The sequence below is a fragment of the Opisthocomus hoazin genome, chromosome Z, assembly GCF_030867145.1.
Source record: "Opisthocomus hoazin isolate bOpiHoa1 chromosome Z, bOpiHoa1.hap1, whole genome shotgun sequence".
Lineage (NCBI taxonomy): Eukaryota > Metazoa > Chordata > Aves > Opisthocomiformes > Opisthocomidae > Opisthocomus > Opisthocomus hoazin.
In genome coordinates, this window is record NC_134454.1 from 57,099,691 (window position 1) to 57,121,134 (window position 21,444).

General features: G+C 41.5%; 1 protein-coding gene across 2 annotated transcripts in view; it reads right to left on the reverse strand.

Moving 5' to 3' along the window:
• The window catches only part of LOC104333560 (E3 ubiquitin-protein ligase KCMF1), a 50,022-nt gene that overhangs the window by 531 nt on the left and 28,047 nt on the right, over window positions 1-21,444 (reverse strand). For both annotated transcript variants that reach the window (XM_075410888.1, XM_075410887.1), the window contains 5 exons: window positions 13,245-13,384; window positions 8,345-8,446; window positions 5,634-5,808; window positions 1,840-2,122; window positions 1-95 (listed from right to left, as the gene is read on the reverse strand). The exon at window positions 1-95 is cut by the window's left edge and continues 531 nt beyond it. In XM_075410888.1, the coding sequence (XP_075267003.1) occupies window positions 1-95; window positions 1,840-2,122; window positions 5,634-5,808; window positions 8,345-8,446; window positions 13,245-13,384 (795 nt within the window). The remainder of the gene's footprint in view (window positions 96-1,839; window positions 2,123-5,633; window positions 5,809-8,344; window positions 8,447-13,244; window positions 13,385-21,444) is intronic.

Genomic DNA, 21,444 nt, shown 5'->3' on the forward strand with positions numbered 1-21,444 from the left:
TGGACAGTAGGAGCTCCTGAACAAACAGGCTGCAGTCTGCCCGCTCGCTTTCCATTGACTGACGCTCTGCTTCCGACATCTTCGGATCGTTCAACCTGTACAGCAGCAAGGGAAGAGGAGAAAGGCAGTTGGTGAAAGCCCATTTCACCAAGTATGCTGCCGACAGGCGCCCAGAGGCAATCGAAAACCCCTCCTTCAGGACAGCCCTGCTTGCCCTTCGACAAGCACAGGTCTGGCAACCTCCGACCCTCGGCACAACAGGCACACATTTCACTAGCCACCCTTTCCCTCCCCGCCACTACAACAGCATTCAAAGTGGAGCATACTATTCCATAAAGCTAGAGGAAAATAAGTACCTGTTTGTGAAGTTTCCTGCTATTCAGGAGCCTCTTAGAGAGGGTTGTTGTGATTTACTAGACACTCAGTGCGCGCCTGTTTTGTTCTAGGTCAACTTCTAAATCCACACATGCCACAAAACACGTTACTGCGTGCCTAAGTCCTAGGGATTCCCAAAGCACAACACAGCATTCGTTCCACCACTTCTCCCAGGCTGTAGTGCATGACCTGACAGGCAAGGAAATTGCTCCCTCCAGCTCTGGAAGTTGCAATCTGTGACACTTACAGGTACTTTGATTAAGCTTCTCAAATAATGAAGAGTGTCTGATTTAAAGAAGTCACACAGTACTGTTCTGCACTTTGATAAAAATCAGATCGACTCAAATCCAGGTTTCTCAACACAGGAGCTGTTAAAGTACCCGCACTCTTTCACAACACCAAACAGACAAACAAGAGTACATATGTAGGGACACGGCAGGGGAAATGTGGAAAACATTTTTATTTCAGGTCAACAGCCAACCTTCTGAAAGAAATGGAATGACATAGTGGGTGACTCCTCTTTTAAATAACCCTGGGATCTAAGTGTAGTAGTTCTAAACCAGTAAGTATTCTGTTAATTAATGGCATCCTTTATTTGCTTTGTTACCCAGTCTCTAAAATAATTAATATACCTTCATTCAATCTTCAGCTTTTACAAAAGATTAATTTTCTGTTAATACCTTCTTCCAACTCTCTCCCTCTCCATGACAGCTCAAGTCTATATGCTGGTATCACTGGAAACAAACTTGTTTTGATGGAAGTACAGGCGAAACGATCACAATTTAGTTAAGAAATATTCCTTTTGTTCCTCTTGAAGTTGAGATGCAGCAACTAATGTTTACTCATTGCTTAGGAGCAGACAGACAGTAGCTTTGAAAAGCTGTTACAAATGCAAACGAACGTGCAGTACGTTGGTTACGGACTTGATGAAGGACCTGGCAGAAGTCCCCTGCTTGGAGTCCTAAGTAACTTAAACCAGCCAAAACCCCAAACCAGCCTCCTTTTCAAGGTTTGCAGAAATCCATACTCAAGCCTAATCCTTTAAACATGTTCCTAGGTGCGGCAAAAAAAGCACAGTGCACTTGGGAGATTGCCTCTCCTTTTTGCAAACATTAGACCACCACAGGATATTTCTGCAGCCAAAAGCAGAGTAATTCCCCTCGGGCCACCTATAAACTGCTACTTTTGGATATTAAATTACTCATTTTACTTTCATGCTAGAAATGCCGGTGAAGCAAGTTTTTACGAATTACACATTCTGTGACCACTGTTGATATCTACTGTGAATATGTTTGGTATGATTAATTCGCCTGTTAACTCTGACATATATTTGATCAGCTGCTGCTTTACTCGGGCATGTGCCTGACTCCAAGCACTTCAGTTTCATCCAGCTCTGTGTCTCTATCAGACTTCGGCAAACAAACAGTAAAAGGTAAATACAAACCAATACACAGAACAAGTTACCTTGTAAGAAGGAACTGGGAATTCTGGATAGTCTGCTGACTGTTTTCTGTGTTAGATGTGTTGGTGGTTGTTGTAGATTGTGTAATAGTGGTGTTGACATTGATCGTGTTGGTGCGTCTAGTTGCATTGCGTGCAGTCTCCAGTTGTTGCCTCGCTGCCTGCGCGTGTTGTCGTTCCAACTGCAGTTGCATCTGCAGCTGCTGTAACTGAGAAGCAGAAGGGCCAGAGGAGTTGAGCTGTCCTCCTGCAGTACGCCTCACGCCTGATAGCTGGGATAAAAGCTCTGCCAGAGAAGAGAAAGTTTCTGTGATGAAAGATCTTAAATGAGTATTAAACAATAGAATGAATACACCCTGAATTCCAGTGCATCGATTTCTTTTCTCTATCAATAAAATCAAAGCACAAACAATGCTGAAGAGCCCATGAAGCTCTTGAAAAAAGTCCTAGCATACAACGTCTCAGAGGGTAAGGAAGATTAAGACTCATTTGAGCAGACTTATTCCAAATAACAACTCAAAGTTTAATGCCTTCAAAGTAACAGGAAAGCCAATCTACAGGGAATGCCTGGCAAATGATGCCCTCTGGAGCAAGTCTCTGAAGCTTCCAGTCAAAACAGCAATTAACTAAGAAACTACTTCATTTTGGCTTTGGTTGGTGATTTTATTTTCCTCTCAACAAACGTTCCCTGAAAACACAGGCTTCACCTTCCCAATATACCAGAGGGTAGCTGTGCTGCAGCAAACAGAAGTACCATACTATTGCTTCAAATATTTAATAAAAACCATTTAGGCAAGAAAACATACTGACGTATTGCCTCGCATCAAAACTGAAGTGGTCAAACATTTTTGCTGTATGAATTTTTATTTCTGCCACAAGTACAGAGAAGAGCTAGCAATTAAGAAATTCTGCCCTTAAGTCTTCCAGTTCAGAAGGATGGAATGCTTACAGCAAGTTTCATACACAATGAAGTTACTGAAATAAATATTAGCAGCAAATTACTGCTCAGTGCATTACTGCAGAATCTCTTCCACAACCTACGTACAAGGTACTTTTATCATCTGCTTGCTGCAGCTGATGCAAGGGCAGAGAAAGTAGAGGTGAAGGGCACGGAGCAATATTGTCCCCTACATGACAAAGTTACTACACAGGTCATAAGAACATTCCTTCCATAACATTAACAGAATATAAACCTTCTAAATAAGGCTTTGAGGGAATAAGCAAAAAGCAGTTTTCCACGTCAGGAACTCAAGTCATTTTTACCAGCACTGATAACAATACCAAGCTTAAATAAATTTTAATTCCATTGTAATTACTAGAAAAAGCCACAGGGAGGAAAATAAAACTTAAAAACATAACAGATGCTATAAACTTCATTTGTTTTAAACAGCAAAATTCTGGTGGTCTTTCCTATTTATTACTCCAGTAAAAGGGAAGACATACCAAACTTCCAGACAAGATTTAGATGTATTTATTCTCAACGTAAGTTAAAGCACAAGTTAAAACTCAGCGTATGGCAAAACAGTATTTTGGAAGTAGACGTGACTGAGACAGCATCTTCGTATAAGAATGACGCCCAGCTCAGTGTGCAGCTGACTTCTAAACGCAAAAACACAGCTTCCACCAAAAAAGAAAAGATTCAGAAGGATACCATTTTATCCCATGTTTAATGCTGCCAAGCAGGAAGATCTTGTGAGCCTGAAAGCAAACCTCAGCAGCCACTCCACTTTTACCCGGGCTGAACAAGCTGTGCTTCTCAGACAAAATTTTGCGTTGGATGCTTCACAAACATCCTTCCTCCTTGAACAAATTCTAGCCCTTTTCAGACCCTCCTGTGACCTCGCATAACTGATTTTCTTCTCCTGATGGGATACTTCTTCCCAGCTGATCTAATGATTGGATCAGGTCACCGCAGGCCAGCAGAGCACCAAAGCCAGCAGGGCCGGCAAGGAGACCGTGATTAAGACAGGCGGTGTAACCACAGCTCCGCTTTCAAGGGCAATGCCTCATCAAGGTAGCAGGCTGGCTACCTCCCTCTGAAGAAGTCACAACATGATAGCAGGAAGCTCCAGTTTAAGCATTATGTGTTCTTGGCATCTGAAGCAAAGGTGGATTACGGCATAAGTTCTGAGGTTTCCCTGACACTTGCACTGACATGGTTAAAGGCCACCACATAAAATGTTTAGATTACCTCTTAGGTAAAGTTATATTTGTTTTCAGAATTGTCTTAATTCTCTCTATTTCCTTTCCTGTAAAAAAGCAAAGCTATATTCACATCAAGCTAAACATACGCCTGTAATCGATGGCCTTGCTCGACTTGTCAAATGCAAGATGAAAGACAAACTCGGACTGAGGCGTCTCTCCACTGAGGTGTCAAGAGCTGAAGAGCTAACAAAGGGAGTAATTTGCTGTGCAGTCAGAGATTGCTTCGATAAAGCACAGCTGGCCCCCGGATGCACACACCGAGACACCCGCTCCGAAGGCGTGTCACACCACTGAGTCCCGCTTCTGACACACGACGTTCCATGCCAAGAGCCAATCAATACATAGTAATTGACTTAGTCCCACCTCGCAAAAAGACTTCCAAACATATAAAAATCAGCACTTGAAAACTCTCTTTGGGAGGAGGAGCCAATCGAGAACTTCGCCTGACAGACGGGTCGACGGGCCCGAACCTCTCTTCCCCCCCCAAGAAGGGACGCCTTTTTGGTGAGAGTCGCACCTCTGACTGTCAGACGTATCCCCAGGAACACATTGTTAACTAAAGTGCTAAACTATTACCTTGAGCTCAACTTCTGTAGGCAGTGCACTTATCAACGGCAATTCCGAATCTGTGATACCTGTCGCTTGAATAAATTATCTATTGTTTCAACTTTGCGAAGCTGTTTCAGTGAAAGTCCTTGGAAGGGCGCTGACAGGCAAACATTGAATCTGATCAGTGGCTACACACTTCACCATTTAGACATAAACCGTTGACCAAGTCTGGGACTAGGAGTGGATCCAGCCACACCTAGACTCTCCTCAGAGAGAGTTTAGAACGCAAGGGGGTCTTCTCCAAACCTCGTGACTCAACGGGAGGGCTCTCCTTTTGCTGCTTATCAGACTTTCCTTACCCCCCTTTTAACGCGACAACGCCAAACAAATTATTCCTGAGAATCATGAAGACAGATCCACATTATCTTCTGGTGCTGAAAACAAGACACCCTTCCCTCCGCCTCACAGTTTTTCTAAACTTGACCAAATGCACTGCAAATACTTACAACACTACATTTATGTAAGAATTTAGAAGTACACCTAAAAAAACACAACCCTGTGATATTAGCAAGTCTGGCATTCAGCAGACTGAATGCAAACTGAACGTCTTTTACATGTCTGTTAATACTCGATTTCAGCTGATTACATTTTCATTGAGACAGATACTCTCTTCCATAAACACCTTTATCCACATGGCAAATAAAAATGAGACGTATTAAAGTGATGGAAGTAGGACACAATCACTTGTAAGAAGCGACACAACACCTGTGCATAGACCAGGCTTGGGGATAAGCCTTACACCGTCTAGAGGTAAAAGTACAAGCTACAGGCAGTGGTTCCAGCTCCAGCACCTCCATGCACAGGCCGTGTGACAACCCAGCCAAGCACACCGCTCGCCTGCAAGTAGACATCAATCGCACTCACGCTGCGGAGCGTCGCTATATGTGCGGCATGGGGAAAGCAGGGCAACTATTACCGTCTTGAATTTTACTTCCTCTGGGTAAGCCGGATACTGGTGTAAAATCTCTAGTTTCAGCTCTTACCAGCTATAGGATCCATGGCTTCTCTATTGCTTGGAGAATACGAACTCTGAGAAGATGAAAGCCCACCAGGGGAACTGGTAGTAAAGTGCATGTTTGATCTACGTGCACGGGGGCCTCCCAAACCCCGGCCTGGGTGGAACATCCTACGTACATGTCGAACACCACTGGATTCATCGTAACCAAGAAGTTAAGAAAACAGAACTGTCTGGCATTGAGCACTAAAGACAAGGACATCTGACGGGTGAAATACTCAAGTGCGCACTGTTCATAAAATAATGATTCATCTTCTGAAGCAAAGCCAAGACACCCTGTAGCTACGGTGCAAGTCAGCCTTACTGGTCTGAACTCAAGGTACGCAGTGCTGTGTACACCAAACTCCCTGTACTTATCTAGCCTTTTACGTCTAAGAAACATCAGGATTAATGTCTTAGTCTTTTCAGATCAAGGTTTTCTACCCGGTAATCTGAAAACTCTGAAAAATACAGGTTCAGCCTAGCTTGTTACAGAGGGATATGCATTTTGTTCTCCCTTCCCAATTCTTAAGTATTGAAAATAATAAAAAAGTTTATTGCCATTCATATCAGAAATACATAATTACAGTATTCCTTTTGACTTCTGTACTTCATGTTTTTATCCAAGAAATTTCATCACTTCAATCCTTAAGAAATTGTAGGTTTCCAGAGTATTCAGCACTTATCATACTTTGTTTCACCTTTCCTGTTTTAGCCAAAGAAATACCATTAATTCCAGTTATGACATGATGCTTTTCATTTTCCCGTTTTCCCCCACATCTCCCTATCAGATGCTTATATTTCAAGTCATACCTTTTACATATTTTCTCATATAAATTGAAACAATCAACAAATTATTTAAGAGTATGTTTGTCAGAAAGTTGCTGACATTCATTCCTCCAAGACAGTCCACATAAGGCTTCTTTCTATCTTAAAAAATCTCTAGTATCATTCACTTGTGCAAAATGAAATAGCATAGGGTTGAGTATTTTATTTTACTGTTACTGTACTTTTAGTTTAGATCCTCCTATCTCCCATGTTCTTTATTTCCATAAAGCATGAAGTGCAATCAAACATCTTGTTCATTTCAGTAGGAAATTAATTTCACTCTAACAGGGAAATTTTAAACTTCCTGGCCTACAGAGCAGCTAAAGCCTATGTTGGAGGCCCACAGTTTGACCTTTGATACATTGCTACGTAGTTACTACGGATGTCAAATTTGTTAGAAAAAGCATATTAGGCAGGTGCTATGAAAAACCCACAACTGGTAGAAAGAGCAGAACTAGTGACTCACTATACCAGTCAAGAGGCAGTATCTCAGAGCCATCCAAAGGCGAGGAAACACCCAGTGGTCTGGAAGATGCTCTCCTCCTCCTCAATTTCATCCCACCTCCACCCGAGAGCAGGACAGCATGACTCTGCCTTGGGGGACACCTGGCCATGGAGGACCTTCAGGGATGCCTGTGACCACGTTCTCATGGCCAGAGCCACCACACTCAGCATCCTGCTTGTCCCAAACGCTGAGAGCCCTGCTCCTGTCCACAGGGAAAGGTGAAGTAGAGAGAACTGCTTTTACCTGACTTCGTAGTGTCCTTTGCATTATTAGTTACTGCTTCAGATACAATAAACACCCAAACTCCTTCACACCAATCCCATTACTGTGTACTAATTAATGTGCATTTAGTCTGTCCTGACCCTGAACCACGGTAACACTAAAACTTAAATGCAATCAAACACAATCATAACAGAAATGGAGCCATCTCCTTAAAGTGTCTCCCTTCTGCTAGAGTAACGAATTCCAGTTCCTGGGGCTTGGATTTCTTTTTTTTTTTTTTACGCCAGTTGCTAGGGCTGAGATTTTTTTTTTCCTTTTTAAAAATCTTTAAACAAAAAAGCCACTATTAAAGTAACGATGTAGTCTTTTTGTCTGTTTGTTTAAATCAGACACAAAAGAATACTTCAGAGAGATTACTAGTAGGCTATATAACCTGCATGTCATAAAATAAAAGGCCCAAACCAAAATACATTTCATCAACTAATCCTGTAAATTAAAAGAAAAATATTCCTTGAACAAGAACAAAAATTCCAGTAGTTTCAGCTCTTCAGTCATTAAGTGTAGATAAATCTGCATAACCTGCTGCTAAGGTCACTGAAACACAACATTCTATTTTCCAGGTAATCTGAAAGTTCTCGGAGTTACATTACAAAATGTCAGTAACACTGGAAATTATGTTATTAAAACATGTTGTCAGAAGTAGTTAAGCAAGCTTAAATTCATTTGTCAAAATAAGCTAAGCTCAAATCATCCTCAGATCATCATCTTCATGTCACAAATATTTACAGTACACTTCTGAATCTGGATACATAAATCAGCATCAAGACTAATGGATAAAGAATAAAGGCAGGAAAAACCACAGTGCAAGCAGAAAAAAACCTCTTGGTGTCAAAGTTCTTTAAATGTTTGCTGTTAGAGCAAAGAGCACTGTCAAGTATATCTACAGTCTGTTCACAATGTGGTATTTGCACTTTATAAACTAACAAATGAAGCTTTTTATTTTTGACATACAGATCTTTAGCAGCTTAAGTTTCAAGAAAATGAGAGGTATGACCCTTTGATTATAGAAGACAAAACAAGTTGTCATGGCTACTAGATGACTAGACTAGTTGTCTAGCCTCTTTCCCTCAACTTGGAAAGGATATTAAATCTCTAGGAGCTCTGTGTTCCAGTGTAAGATGAGCTGCAAAGTCATCTGTGACATGATTTGGATCCCCTCCAGGTAATGCTGCACATATTGGACAAATCTGAAAAGACAAAGCAAGAAAACTCAACTTTATAAATTTTATACAAAACAGAATTCCTATCAAGTCAATCACTTGACATTGATTCTTATGCTTTGCGAATACCTAGAATATGATTTTCAAATACCTGGACAGCAACACAGTCAAAAAAACCAGAACACACATTCAAGTGCAGACATTAATTTAGACATCTTTTACTTTACAATTTTCAGAACGGTATGAAAACCAAATGTAGAATTTTCAAATTCAGTTTGCAGTGTCTTGAAAATTAGCCTCTGTACGCCAATTCTGCCACAGACAGTAGAGTCTGATTACATGGGTTTACTATTTGCTGGCTTGACACTCATCCCAGCACAGGAATCAGAATGAAACCACACCTATTTGCTGAAGTATCACACTAAGACCACCCACCCAGGTGGTGCACAACTACAGGGTTGGCAGAGAAGGGCTACTCTCCATATCCCTGCACAACAGTACTTTGTGAGAAGGCACTGACACCTGTCTTTGGTTTGGGTTTTGCTGTTTTGTTTTAAAACCCAAACACATGTTAACTAAGTAGACAAACAGTGCCATTACAATCGACATATGACTCATCTTTTCAATGACCCCACAAACGGCTTGAAAAGCATCTTCCATTTTTCTTTACAGTAGTTTTGCAGACTGATCTTAAGGGTTCTACAGCTGGCAGACAAAATAAAAATTCCAATCCACAGAATTCTTCCCCCAAATGTTAAATGCTCTAATTAACAGCACTTCGACAGTTAAATGCAACTGCTGTCTATGAATTTATTTCTCTGTTCCTCAGTCAAACAGTCTTGTCTTTACGGAGCAACTCTGGCTGCAACATAAAGCCAGGTTCCCAGTGCTCTTCATGCATATACTCAAGTTGTCGACAGCAGATCTCAGACCATGGACTTTTAAGAACACCTGTCCAACAGCACACATATCTGTCTTACTCTTACGGAGGTGAGGACAAGGTCTTGAAGTATGTTTACTGTAAAATCTCAGCTGCTTTTGACAGCAGCTGCCACATCTTTAACGCTGCTTTAATTTTAGTAGTCAGCTCTGAGCACAAAACCAAGGCATTTCAAAAGCTTTTTGTTACAGCCTTTTCCCCTTTATTTTCAGTGTTCAGCACTTCTCTTCAGAGAACTCCTCCTCCCAGATTTTTCACCACTACAGAAGCCATACAAGCAGACACACTAAAGTGCAAAGACATCTTATTACAGTGTAATGTAATACTCAACTATGCCAACATAGCATACCCTGTAGGGTCATAAGAATGGACGTCTACTGGACAGATGGTTCTTAAGTCCATAATCTTATTTACAAGCTGCTAACTCTTCAAGAATGTGTTTCATACCAACAGGAGACAATACCTTCAAAGCAATCTTTTTGCATTTTTCTAAGCTTTTTCTTAAGCTACTCTGAGGAAGCAGAACCCCAACATGCGAAGAACAACACACTCTGAAAGCAGCAAAGCAAAAGAAAGTTCCTTTGCTAACAGGACAAAAGTGTTATGAACTGCTCACATTCGCCTAAAAACAAAATGCACAGTCCTCAGAAAAACATCAGCTAAGAAAAAGCTATAAGGAACAATGAGAAGGAGGAAATCTAAATATCCTAACCCTCACTGTAAACACAAACTAAACTTCCAAGAACTCTGACTGGGAAAAGTTACTGAAGCATTGTTACAGACTGGCATTCACAAACCCCAGGCCCCAGAGACCAGGGGGAAAGTCTGGATCAAGAAAGACATTCCCCTGGTGGAAGGGGATTAGGTTAGAGAATGCTTAAGTGAACTGGACATAAGTACTTCAGTCCATGGGCTGTAATAGGATGCACCCACAAGTGCTGAGGGAGCTGGCAGACACCATTGCGAGGCTGGTCTCAATCTTTCATCAATCATGATGATCAGGAGAAGTACCCGAGGACTGGACTAAAGCAAGTGTCAGTCCTACCTTGAAGGGTATGAAGGAGAACCTGGGAAACTATGGGCTTGTCAACTTACGTTGATCCCTGGGAAGGTGATGGAGCAGCTAATCCTGGACACCATTTCCAGGCACATTAAAGACAAGAAAATCATCAAGGGTAGTCAGTATGGCTTCATGGGGAAGCCATGGTTGGCCAACTTCATAAGTTTCTATGATGAAGTGACTAGCCTGGTAGATGACTGGAGAGCAGTGGATATTGTCTACCTGGACTTCAGTAAGGCCTTTGACAGTGCCTCTCACAGGATCTTCATAGATAAGCTACTGATGGACAGGCTGGATAAGCAGACAGTGAGGCAGAGTAGAAACCGGCTTAACAGCTGGGCTCAGAGTCATCATCAATGGGACTTTTGCTGATGACACAAAACTGGGAGGAGTGGCTGATATGCCAGAGAGCTGTGCTGCCATTCCGCAGGACATCAACAGGCTGTAGAAATCGGCCAACAGAACCTCATGAAGTTCAGCAGGGGGAAGTGCAAAGTCCTGCATGTTGGGAGGAACAACCCCAGGCACCAGCATACACCAGAGACCACCCAGCTGGAAAGTAGCTTTGCAGAAAACAACCTGGGGGTCCTGCTGGACCTTGAACCAGCAATGTGTCCTGCACCAAAGAAAGCTCCTGGGCTGCATTAGGAAGAGTGCTACCAGTACATCCAGAGTGGTAATCCTTTGCTTCTATCTAGCACTGGTGAAGCCACACCTGGAATACTGTGTCCAGTTCTGTGTACAGCATACAAGAGATGTGTGCATACTGGAGAGAGTCCAGCAAAGGGGTACAAGGCGATTAAGAGATTGCAGCACCTCTCCTATGAGGAAAGGCTGAGAAAGCTGCGACTGTTCGGCCTGTAGAACAGCAAGCTGCGGACGGGTCTTATGAATGTACATAAATACCTGATGGGAGGGTGTCAGGTGGATGGAGCCAGGCTCTTATCAGTGGTGCCCACTGACAGGACCAGAGGCAATGGTCACAAACTGAAACATTGGAGGTTCCTCCTGAATATTGGGTAACATTTTTTTCCACTGTGAGGGTGACTGAGCACTGGCACAGGTTGCCCAGAGAGGCTATGGAGTCTTTATCCTCAGAGATATTAAACAGCCCCGGGCAACTGGCTGTAGCTGGCCCTGCTTGAGCAGAGGGCTGGACAAGATGACCTCCACAGGCCCCTTCCAACTTCGGTCAGTCTGTGACTCCTGCCTGCAAGTACCTAACATTGCTGTACCTACCATGTCAAACACCTGAGAAAAATCAGCAGAAAGTAAACCTATCTGCACCACTCTGAAAATAAAAATGGCAAAATTTTATGGACCAAAAATTCTCTGACTTACTCTGAAAAACAGGGGGCAGAGGGACGACTGTAAAATAAAAGCGATTCCACCCCTGTAAACCAAAGTACCCAAGCAGTTTTATGTGCATGCACACTAAACATTTATCACAAAAGCTAGATATAAAACTTAGCACAAACATATACAATCATATTCAAGGATTAAAATATTGCCCTTTATCACTGTTCAGAACAAAAAGATATAACGACCTAGCAGACTGACAGAAAGGAAAGAATTTTTTTTTTTAAAATACTCTTTCAGGAGCCAGTAGTGTAGCATGCGTCTAGAATCAGCAACTTAGGCTTCGTGTACTGAGTTCTAGAAGCCACAGCTGCAAACAAGGACGTGTCAAATTTAAAACCACATAATCTTAAAGCTCTGTATCAGGAACATATCACTGACATCAACTGGTGCAAATCAGAACTGCAATACTAAGCAACTCAAGTCATCCAAATGTGGAACTTAAAATGGTCAATGCTATGTTTGAAAGTTGCAAAGTCAAAGAAAAATTCAAGTAATGATAAAAATTGCAGTGTATATAGTGCAATTGATTGTGAAGTAAACTGTTCCACTTCATGTTTTTAAGAAAGATCTGAGCACCTTTGAGTCCCAAAAAGGTGGGCAAACCATCTCCCCTATCAATCCTTCACACAAGATCCTTAACAGGCTTGGAGAGGAAAGGTTCATCTTCTTCCATGAATTACTTGGAAGTTCAGAAAACTGGAAGATTAGAATAGAGAACCTATTCATGAGTAATTTCCTCACAATGTATTAGTGACGTGTAATCCACTTAAAGCAGTCACATTTTGCTAGGAATCTACGGTACAACAGTTAACCAGACAAGAGCAACCTGGATGTCATTTTGCTAACCTAGTGTCTCCTACTCCCAAAGACAGAATAGAAGGAGCTAACACCTCAGACTAAAGCATTTCTGTTGACACTTGTTTGCGTGTTTTTAACTATGTCAAGTGTCCTAATAGTTAGGGATGGGGAAAACTCCCTGCTTTAACAGCAGTAGTTTCAAAAGAACAACAACTTCTGCTACATAAATATACCAGGTCCATTACAAAAATCTTTTTCAAAAAGACACCAAACCGCATGTCTTCCTCTCTTACAGTTCCAAAAGACTGGCACAGCTATGAGCTTCCAGGACAATTACGTTCTAGTTGCGAAAAGGAGACATGGCCACACAGAATAACCACAAGAACATTCTGTCTTACAGGATAAAATCCTAAACATAGCAGCCTTTACATCAGGACAACCAAAGAGCAACCACAAAAGAAAACAGCAAATTTGTTCTATTACGGTACCCATGAAACAAAGAATTTTGATGTCACCATCAAATGTAGGTATGTCTTCTTACAAAGCTTTTAAATCAGCTAATGCTTCAAGAAAGAAAAAGAACAGGATGATAACAATCTTCCAGAAGAGAGACTCTTTTTAATATATTTACACCACAATTGAAAGCCAATTCTGAAGCTTCTTACCACTTCTGTCGACGTTTCTGCATGCTCAGAAGTAACGTGTTCTTGGAGAGATGTTTCCGTATAACCCATTTTCCCACAATAAGGACAAGTAAAAGACTGTGGCTGCTCTACAGAGAAAGCTTCTCCACCATAGTACAGATCTGGAACAGAAAGTGTTTAAATAGAGGTTACTTCAAAGCAGTAGCATAATTTATTTTGTTCATGGAAACCTCTGTTTATAAATGAACTTCAATGTATTCACTGCCAAATTAATCTGGTATTTACCTGAAATGGCTGTTTTGATCTTGTATAAAGGCCATTGGCTGATAATCAAGAAGTGTTCAATTACTGATGACAAAACTAGACAGACCACATTTCATTTTCTATAGCAAACATAACATAGTATTCTAATACTCAGTGGGATAAAACACTCCTATGATGCCGCTGCTGCTAATGCCAAACCTTCACTTTTCTGCTACCCTCCTTATTCCAGATACAGGGTCATTTCTGGTATTATTCAATCAGAAGTTGAGTTTTCAAAAGCTGAACTCAACAGTACCTCAGTTTTACATTAAAATTCAGAAGTCCTTAGTGATACCATAGGTCAATATTTACACCATTGCTAAAAAACTACTTTGCAGTAAGCAGTTTTAAAAATATCTCAAATATATGTTATAGAAGACTGGTAGTGAAAAAGGAATAGATTATCTGTTACACACTGGTTACAGCTTATACATGTGTTGAATTTAAGCACTTTTGCACTACTGATGACAAGCCAGCACTTTTTTTAAGCTGCCAACACAGAAGCTCCTCACACTTAACAAGAAAATTTATTAAACAACAGAAGAAAAGAATGCTTTTCTCTCTCATCCTCTGCAGGTATTCTACAGGAAACATGTACAAACTTCACATTAATATAAAGACAAAATGTGTAATTTTCTCCAGCAAGTAATTCAGAATCCTCTCACGAACATTTTTTCTAGGACTCACTGACAAGTAATTGACGAATATTTTCATAGACTTATGAATATTCTGCTATAAATTAAAGATTGGACAAGTCTGAACAGATACTGGAACTCATGTTCTGCACCACAAGGCAATATCTATCTAATGTGTTAGGAGTATGTCCTTCTGATGGCTTAAGTCACAGCTTCCTAAGGTTTATGACATCATCTGCTACTGATCTCTTCAGGACATGAGGAAGAATAGAATGTTTTTGTTTCTGCAGCCTTACAAAAGATGATGCTTAAGCTAAAAATGTACCAGTCTACAACCCACTTATAACTAGGTTTTGATGGCTAACACTCAAGACCAATATAGGACACTGACTTCTTAGTAACATGGTAATATGCAGAGTTAAAGATACAGAATCAGACTGAATAGACTGCAGAATAAAGCTTATGTTCAGTAAGTCCCTGTTCCCCTTATTTGGGAACTGCTTCCAGAGAATTTAAACGCTGGAGGATGAGAAAGATATCCCTTTAAGAGGCATGGTAAGAAACGCTCAAGTAGACAGCCTTGCCAAAGAAACACTGGTTCATCAAATTAACTATCACACTAATCTTGAGTACCATCCTGAATTTTGGTTCATTTATTCACATGCACATGAGGAAAACATTATGTCCAACTATCTAAAGTAAAAAATTTTCAGTCAATTAAGTCTTAGATCTCCAAAGCAGCATTTGAGGTTCCATTACATGTTTTATAGAACAAGGCATGGAAGTAACTTTTCATTAGAGAATGGAATTGCACATCAGGTTTGACTGAAACAAAGAACTATACAGACATAAAGTCAGCATGAATATAAGCTGGAAGACATGCCCCAAAAATTAGCACCCCCACCCACCAACCTGAAAGTACTTTATACAGTACTGACACAAACAGATGCCTGTAATCACTATTAGAGGGAAACCCCAAAGGTCCTTGCACGACTTGTATCTGGACTCCATTCTGAATCTGAGTCACCCAACACACAAACGATGGGCATTTCCTTGACAGGTTGTCAGGTGGTATTCAGCTGGTATCCTAACAACAAGAGGTGGTGTGTCTTAATTCAAAGTATCTGTTCTTACTTGATCCCCTATAAATCCATGGGAAGAACCAGTGAAGCTATGAACAGGAAGGCTTATCTTCCCACATTTGTAGGGGGAGGTCAGTGGCCAACATTTAAACATACCATAATCAACCAAAGATGACAATACTACCAGATTGAAAGAAAGATTCTTATGAACTCTTAAACTGCTTGTTTGGTTTATACGCTAAGTATCAAATCAGGTTTAGCACATGTTCTGAATGCTCAAAACCAGGAACAGCAGCAAATTCCCCTATATCAAAGGTTTTAAAACTATCTTTAGTTCTTCTCCATTACTTGCAATAAGTTTGCGTTTATTCTGTATGAGTAGATTGGTACCATGATTCTTTTGGAACATGACCAGAAAAACTGGGTCTGAGGCAGGATTACACCATTAGCATTGAGAATTCTCACAGTCCCTATGTACAGGTGTTAAGCAACATCATCCTACAGGATGAACATACCAGATTCACTTACATGCACATCTATCTTTTGACTTGAACAGCTTCTCTAACATTACAGCACATATTATTTTCCAAGTGGTGACTGGTCTTGTTTCCAAGTCTTCCATTCTCCTATTCACATGATATGCAAAAAAGACTCATACGACAACAGACCTGCTTCAAGTTTGAGGTGTTATGGAGACCATCTCACATACAATACACAGAAGATATACATAATTCACAGAACTTCCAGATTTTGGAGCTCGTAACCAGCACCACTTCAGTACATATTTCACTAAGTACTCCTCTGCAAGTTTCTCCAAGAATCACATTCAGACTCCCATTCTGATGGAGCCAAAAACCTGAGCAGAGGTAAAAAAAAAAAATTGTGTGCTGCAGCAGACTCAAAGAATTTACATACATCATGGTTTCAAATGAGCAAAGACTGAACAGATTTTATAGATGACAAAGTTCTAATCAGTCACTAAAGCAGTCTCCGAATGATTAGCCATACAGACGCTGGAACAGATATTCTTCCAGAAAAACAAATCTGTAAGGCAAAGGATTCAAAATGATAGCTGTCTAGGAAGATAAATGCAAAATACTTCAATGAAGACAGCTAAAAGAAATGTCCTCGAAAAAATTCTAATTAAAGAAGCTCATTACACAAGTTGTTACAGTATACAGCAAAAAGGAAAGCTCTGAAAGCATTCTTACTTCTACAATGTCATTGCACAGAGGAAATGCAAACTTCAGTTCTCACTTTTTCAGTGTCCTAAAGATATAACAGATTGGGAACTTAAATAAAGATTCTGAGAACAAAATACATAAGATGGCCAAATTTTTGGACTGGATAGTTAAGAAATCTAAATTTACCTGCATTTAATCTGCCCAAAACAGCACAGGCAAACACTATATTGTTCTCAAACTCAGTAATTCAACAAGAACTTCTGCAAAAGAATTCTGCTTACCTGTAGGAATAGCAAAAATGCCAGTCGCAAACACACCAAAAGCTAATGATAGTTTAGTTCATCCTCTGATTTCCCCCAAGCTTTGGTATGATCCTCATGATGATGATTAAATACCTTTTTACTGATTGGAAAAATGAAATTCTCCATCATGGCAAACACATACACAAGAACACCAAGCCAAATTTTCCTTTGAGGACTCTTTCTAGCTGAGCAGACTCATGTCTGCAAATTTTCCAAGTCTTGGCATTTTATATGCTGATCTGGATAAAACAAGAAGATGACTCACAGGGGCAAGCTAATGAAAAAAGAGGCAAGTCGCCTTATTCTTCAGAGGAGTAAAAGTAACTTCTGCATTTAGTATCTAAAAATAATTTAAAAATCCCTCAAAATTATCAGGTGGTCTAAAAACTTCTACCTATAAATGTCACTACTTCATTAATCTAAGTATTTTCAAGTAAGGCAGAAGTACCAATTTCAACTTCCGAGCTAAGCAAAGGGCACAGGGCCACAACGAATCTGAAGAGAGCGGTAAATAGATGGGCATGCAAGTAAAAATATCTTTTCCTTAGGTATGTTGTTACCTCAGACCAGATGTCAAGAACTCCAGCAGTATCCACTGCTCTAACCTGCTGTAGCAACCAGCTCTAGACGAGTCTGCTTTAGCAGGGGGGTTGGACTAAATCTCCAGAGGTCCCTTCCAACCCCTACCGCTCTGTGATTCTATCACAGAGCGAAGAGGTTTGACGAGTACTGTCAAATCCTGTGTTTCTGGTCTGTGCTTTTAGAGAATATGAAACAAGCCATTTATTATTTAAAAAATACAAATCTGAGTTACTCCCGGCCTCCTGATTATACTCCTACATGTTCTCCCACTCCTACGTCCTTCCACATCTTTCTCATAATACACAGCAAACACACATGCGCATGTCAAGCAAATATGCCTTCATCTGGGAAAAAATATTAAAAATGCACATGTTGGGAGCAAAATCAGTCACCAGCAAATTCACATATTTTTGCTTTGGAATTTTGTATCTCCTTTTTTTCCTCCTCAAATTTAATCTCTGTCCACTTCTTACAATCACAATCTGCCCCTTTTCTAATCTGAAATACAGGTCACCAGGTAAGTTCTCTTTTAAACTATAATATAAATAATAAAAGAGGTTGGTAATTAAGTGATGCCATGAATCTTTGTGTCTAATGAAGTTACTGAATGGATATTTCTCCACCTCTTTCATTTTTACAAGTACAAAAATCGTAAAAACTATGAACAGTCATGTTATTGACTATCAAAGGCTCATTCGCTAAGGAAGACCCTAACAATTAGAGGTAGCATGGGAAAAAAGAAGGACATGCCTCTATGGCTGCAGAAGCGAGGCAACCTACAATTGTATTTCTGTTTTCCTTCATAGTTTTATTACTGTTATGATGCAGCTGGCCCATGACCGAAGAATTAGCCCTTCTGGCCACCAAGAAAACCTCTTTCTTACACAAAAGCTGGAGCCCGTAACTGTTCGAACTCCTCTGAACCTCTACAGCCCCCTTTTCAAAGTACCTAGGAATACAAGGTTGATTAGTGAAAAAGAAAACCAGACTACATCACGTCCCTCTACGAGAAGATTCATTACCCACACTGCTTATCAATTAGAGGAAGTCTACAAAGGAGTAAAAGGATCAGAATACTCTCCAAAGAGGCCTCAACAATAGTTTATGAAGACAGATTTCAAGCTCAACAGTGTTAAGACATTATAGCTTTTCCTGGGGGAAAAAAACCCAAAATCCAGAATGAATTTAATGAGAAAACTCAACAATAAATATTAGCAGTTTTGCTTTATTATTCATCCATAGCTACAGACTGCTTTTATTTAACATTTTAATCTAACACATTCTTAAACTTGGCAGGAGGTTAGTAATGAGACAGGAGTACAGTAGGATTCCTTAGATAAAAAACAGTCTTTCAGAGATGATTCAGGACTACATTTTATAACAGCTTGTCCTTGGTTTCTGTTAAGACATATTTCTTTACAAGGGGACACAGAAGTCAGGAATTTCAGTTTCACTTTTCATGATATGAGTAATGTAATTTCAATTTGATAAATACATTTAGAAAAAATGTTGGTATTATACAATTTGTAGTGTATTTGTTTGGGGTTTTTTCCCCCCAGCGTTTGAAGGAACTAGATGGTGGCAACATACCACACTTTACAAAGTACATGTATTCCTGTGTCACTCATCAAGCAGCAATACTATTCAAAACAGTATTACCCTTAAAACTACTGTTAATTCTGGTTTGCTGCAGATTTTCTGAACAAAAAAGCATTCCAAAAGCTATGCTAGATACTCTACTATAAATAAAAGAAATAATGCTTACCTACCCTCTATTTGTAAACATTTGCATAAAGGAAGAGGCCAACTGGAATCATAGAACGGTTTGTGTTGGAAGGGACCTTAAACATCATCTAGTTCTGATCCCCCTGCCATGGGCAGGGACACCTTCCACTGGACCAGGCTGCTTAAAGCCCCGTCACAACCTGGGCTGGAACACTGCCAGGGAGCAGGCAGCCACAGCTTCTCTGGGCAGCCTGTTCCAGTGCCTCACCACCCTCACAGTAAAGAATTTCTTTCTTATATCTAATCTAAATCTACCCTCTTTCAATTTAAATCCACTACCCCTTATCCTATCACCACATGCTCTTGTAAAAAGTCCCTCTCCAGCTTTCTTGTAGGCCCCGTTCAGGTAGTGGAAGGCTGCTGTAAGGTCTCCCTGGAGCTTTCTCTTCTCCAGGCTGAACAATCCCATCTCTCTCAGCCTTTCCTCACAGGTGAAGTGTTCCACCCCTCGGATGATTTTGGTGTCTCTCCTCTGGACCTAATCCAAGAGCTCCATGTCCTTTCTGCGCTGAGGGCTCCAGAGCTGGATGCAGGACTCCAGGTGGGGTCTCACCAGAGCAGAGCAGAGGGTCAGAATCACCTCCACGGACCTGCTGGCCACGCTTCTCTTGATGCAGCCCAGGATACAGATGGCCTTCTGGGCTGCCAGTGCACATTGCTGGACCAAGTCCAGCTCTTCACCAGCAACCTCATGTCCTTCTCCTCAGGGCTGCTCTCCAGCCATTCTCTACCCAGCCTGTATTCGTGCTTGGGATTGAAGGACTTTGTGCTTGTCCTGGCTGAACTTCCCAAGGTTCACACAGGCCCACCTCTCCAGCCTGTCAAGGTCCCTCCGAACAGCATCCCTTCCCTCCAGCACATTGATAGCACCACACTGCTTGGTCTCACTGGCAAACTTGCTGAGGGTGTGCTGAATCCCACTGCTCATGTCTCCAACAAAGATGTTAAACAACGCTGGTCCCAAGAGCGACCCCTTAGAAATGCCACTTGTCAATGTTCTTCACTTGGACATTGAGCCGTTGACTGCAACTCTTCGAGTGTGATCATCCAGCCAATTCCTTATCCACTGAGTGGTTCATCCATGAAATCCATGCCCCTCCTACTGCCTTTTCTTAATTGTGCTAGTTGTTAAACAGGGAACAGATTGGGCTGCCTTATTCAGCTCCAGCGTGTCTCCTGATATGGGTCCTTCCCCTCCTGGATGTACAGCAGTGAAGCCGTTTGGCATGGGCATCTCAGGCTTCAGGAGAAGTCTCTTCCTCCAGCTGGTCCTTGCCCTTGCAAGCTTCCATTCTCCTCCACTATTGTGTCCCCCCAATTCTGTGTGTGCTGGTGGAGGAGTTTTTGGCTGTTTGGCCAAGGGTCTGCTGCAGTCTGCCACTGGAACCGGCTATCCATCTCCTTCTCAGCCTCCCTGATGCTACGCAGCCTTCTCACCATCTCCTGCAGCTCAGCCACCTGCTAGAGGAGGTCCTCCACCTGGGCATACCTTTTGCAGGCAGGTCTGCTGCCTGTCCCTGCCCCAGAAGAAAGGTCTAGGCACTTCTTGCAGTCTGAGGTCTCCTTCAGAGACAGAATCAAGGACACTGTAGCCAGGCTTTTCACAGAGCTGCAGTACAGGAGAATAACAGGATATAATAAAAATGTTTTCCCCCGTGTGGACAGGCAGTGGAACAGGATACCCAAACCACCCCTCTACCATCTCCATTCCTGGGGGTTTTAAAGACCCAAATGGGCAAAGCCCTGACTAACCTGGTCTGACCTCACAGCCTGGAGCAGAAGGTTGGACCAGAGACCTCCACAGATCCCTTCCAACCAGAATTCTCTTTTGACTGACTCTATGAAACAAAGTTACACAGCAATGTAACTAATACTCGTCTAGACTCTAATACTGTTAATCACCAATGTTGTCCTGCTCTACAGACTGAAGGGATCTACTTTCACCAGGTGGGATCTCTCCTCACCCCACTTGGAACTCTCCCCTTTCACTATAAAGGCTGTGCAAGAGCTATGTTTGTTAGGAGTAATGCCAGCTCAGTAGAATTTGGAAACAGCTGCTCATTCCTTCCAACCAGAGCATCACTATTTCAATCCTTCAGCAAGTTTCCAGTAGAGCTGTGTCTAGCAGGAAGAAACAACACATCCTCCATTTTTCTTCATGTAGTTTCGTCAGCTGCCAATCTCAGTATTCAACCTTACAGCCAGACAGTGCTGGGCTCACAGCTTCAGTATGAGACGTACTGCTGGGGCTGACAACAATTACACAGCAGGTATTCAGTCCAGCAGCAGCTGGGCTTTTTGTTACCCCAGCAGGCATCAGGGCCATGAGCTGACCAACAGGCCTTAGC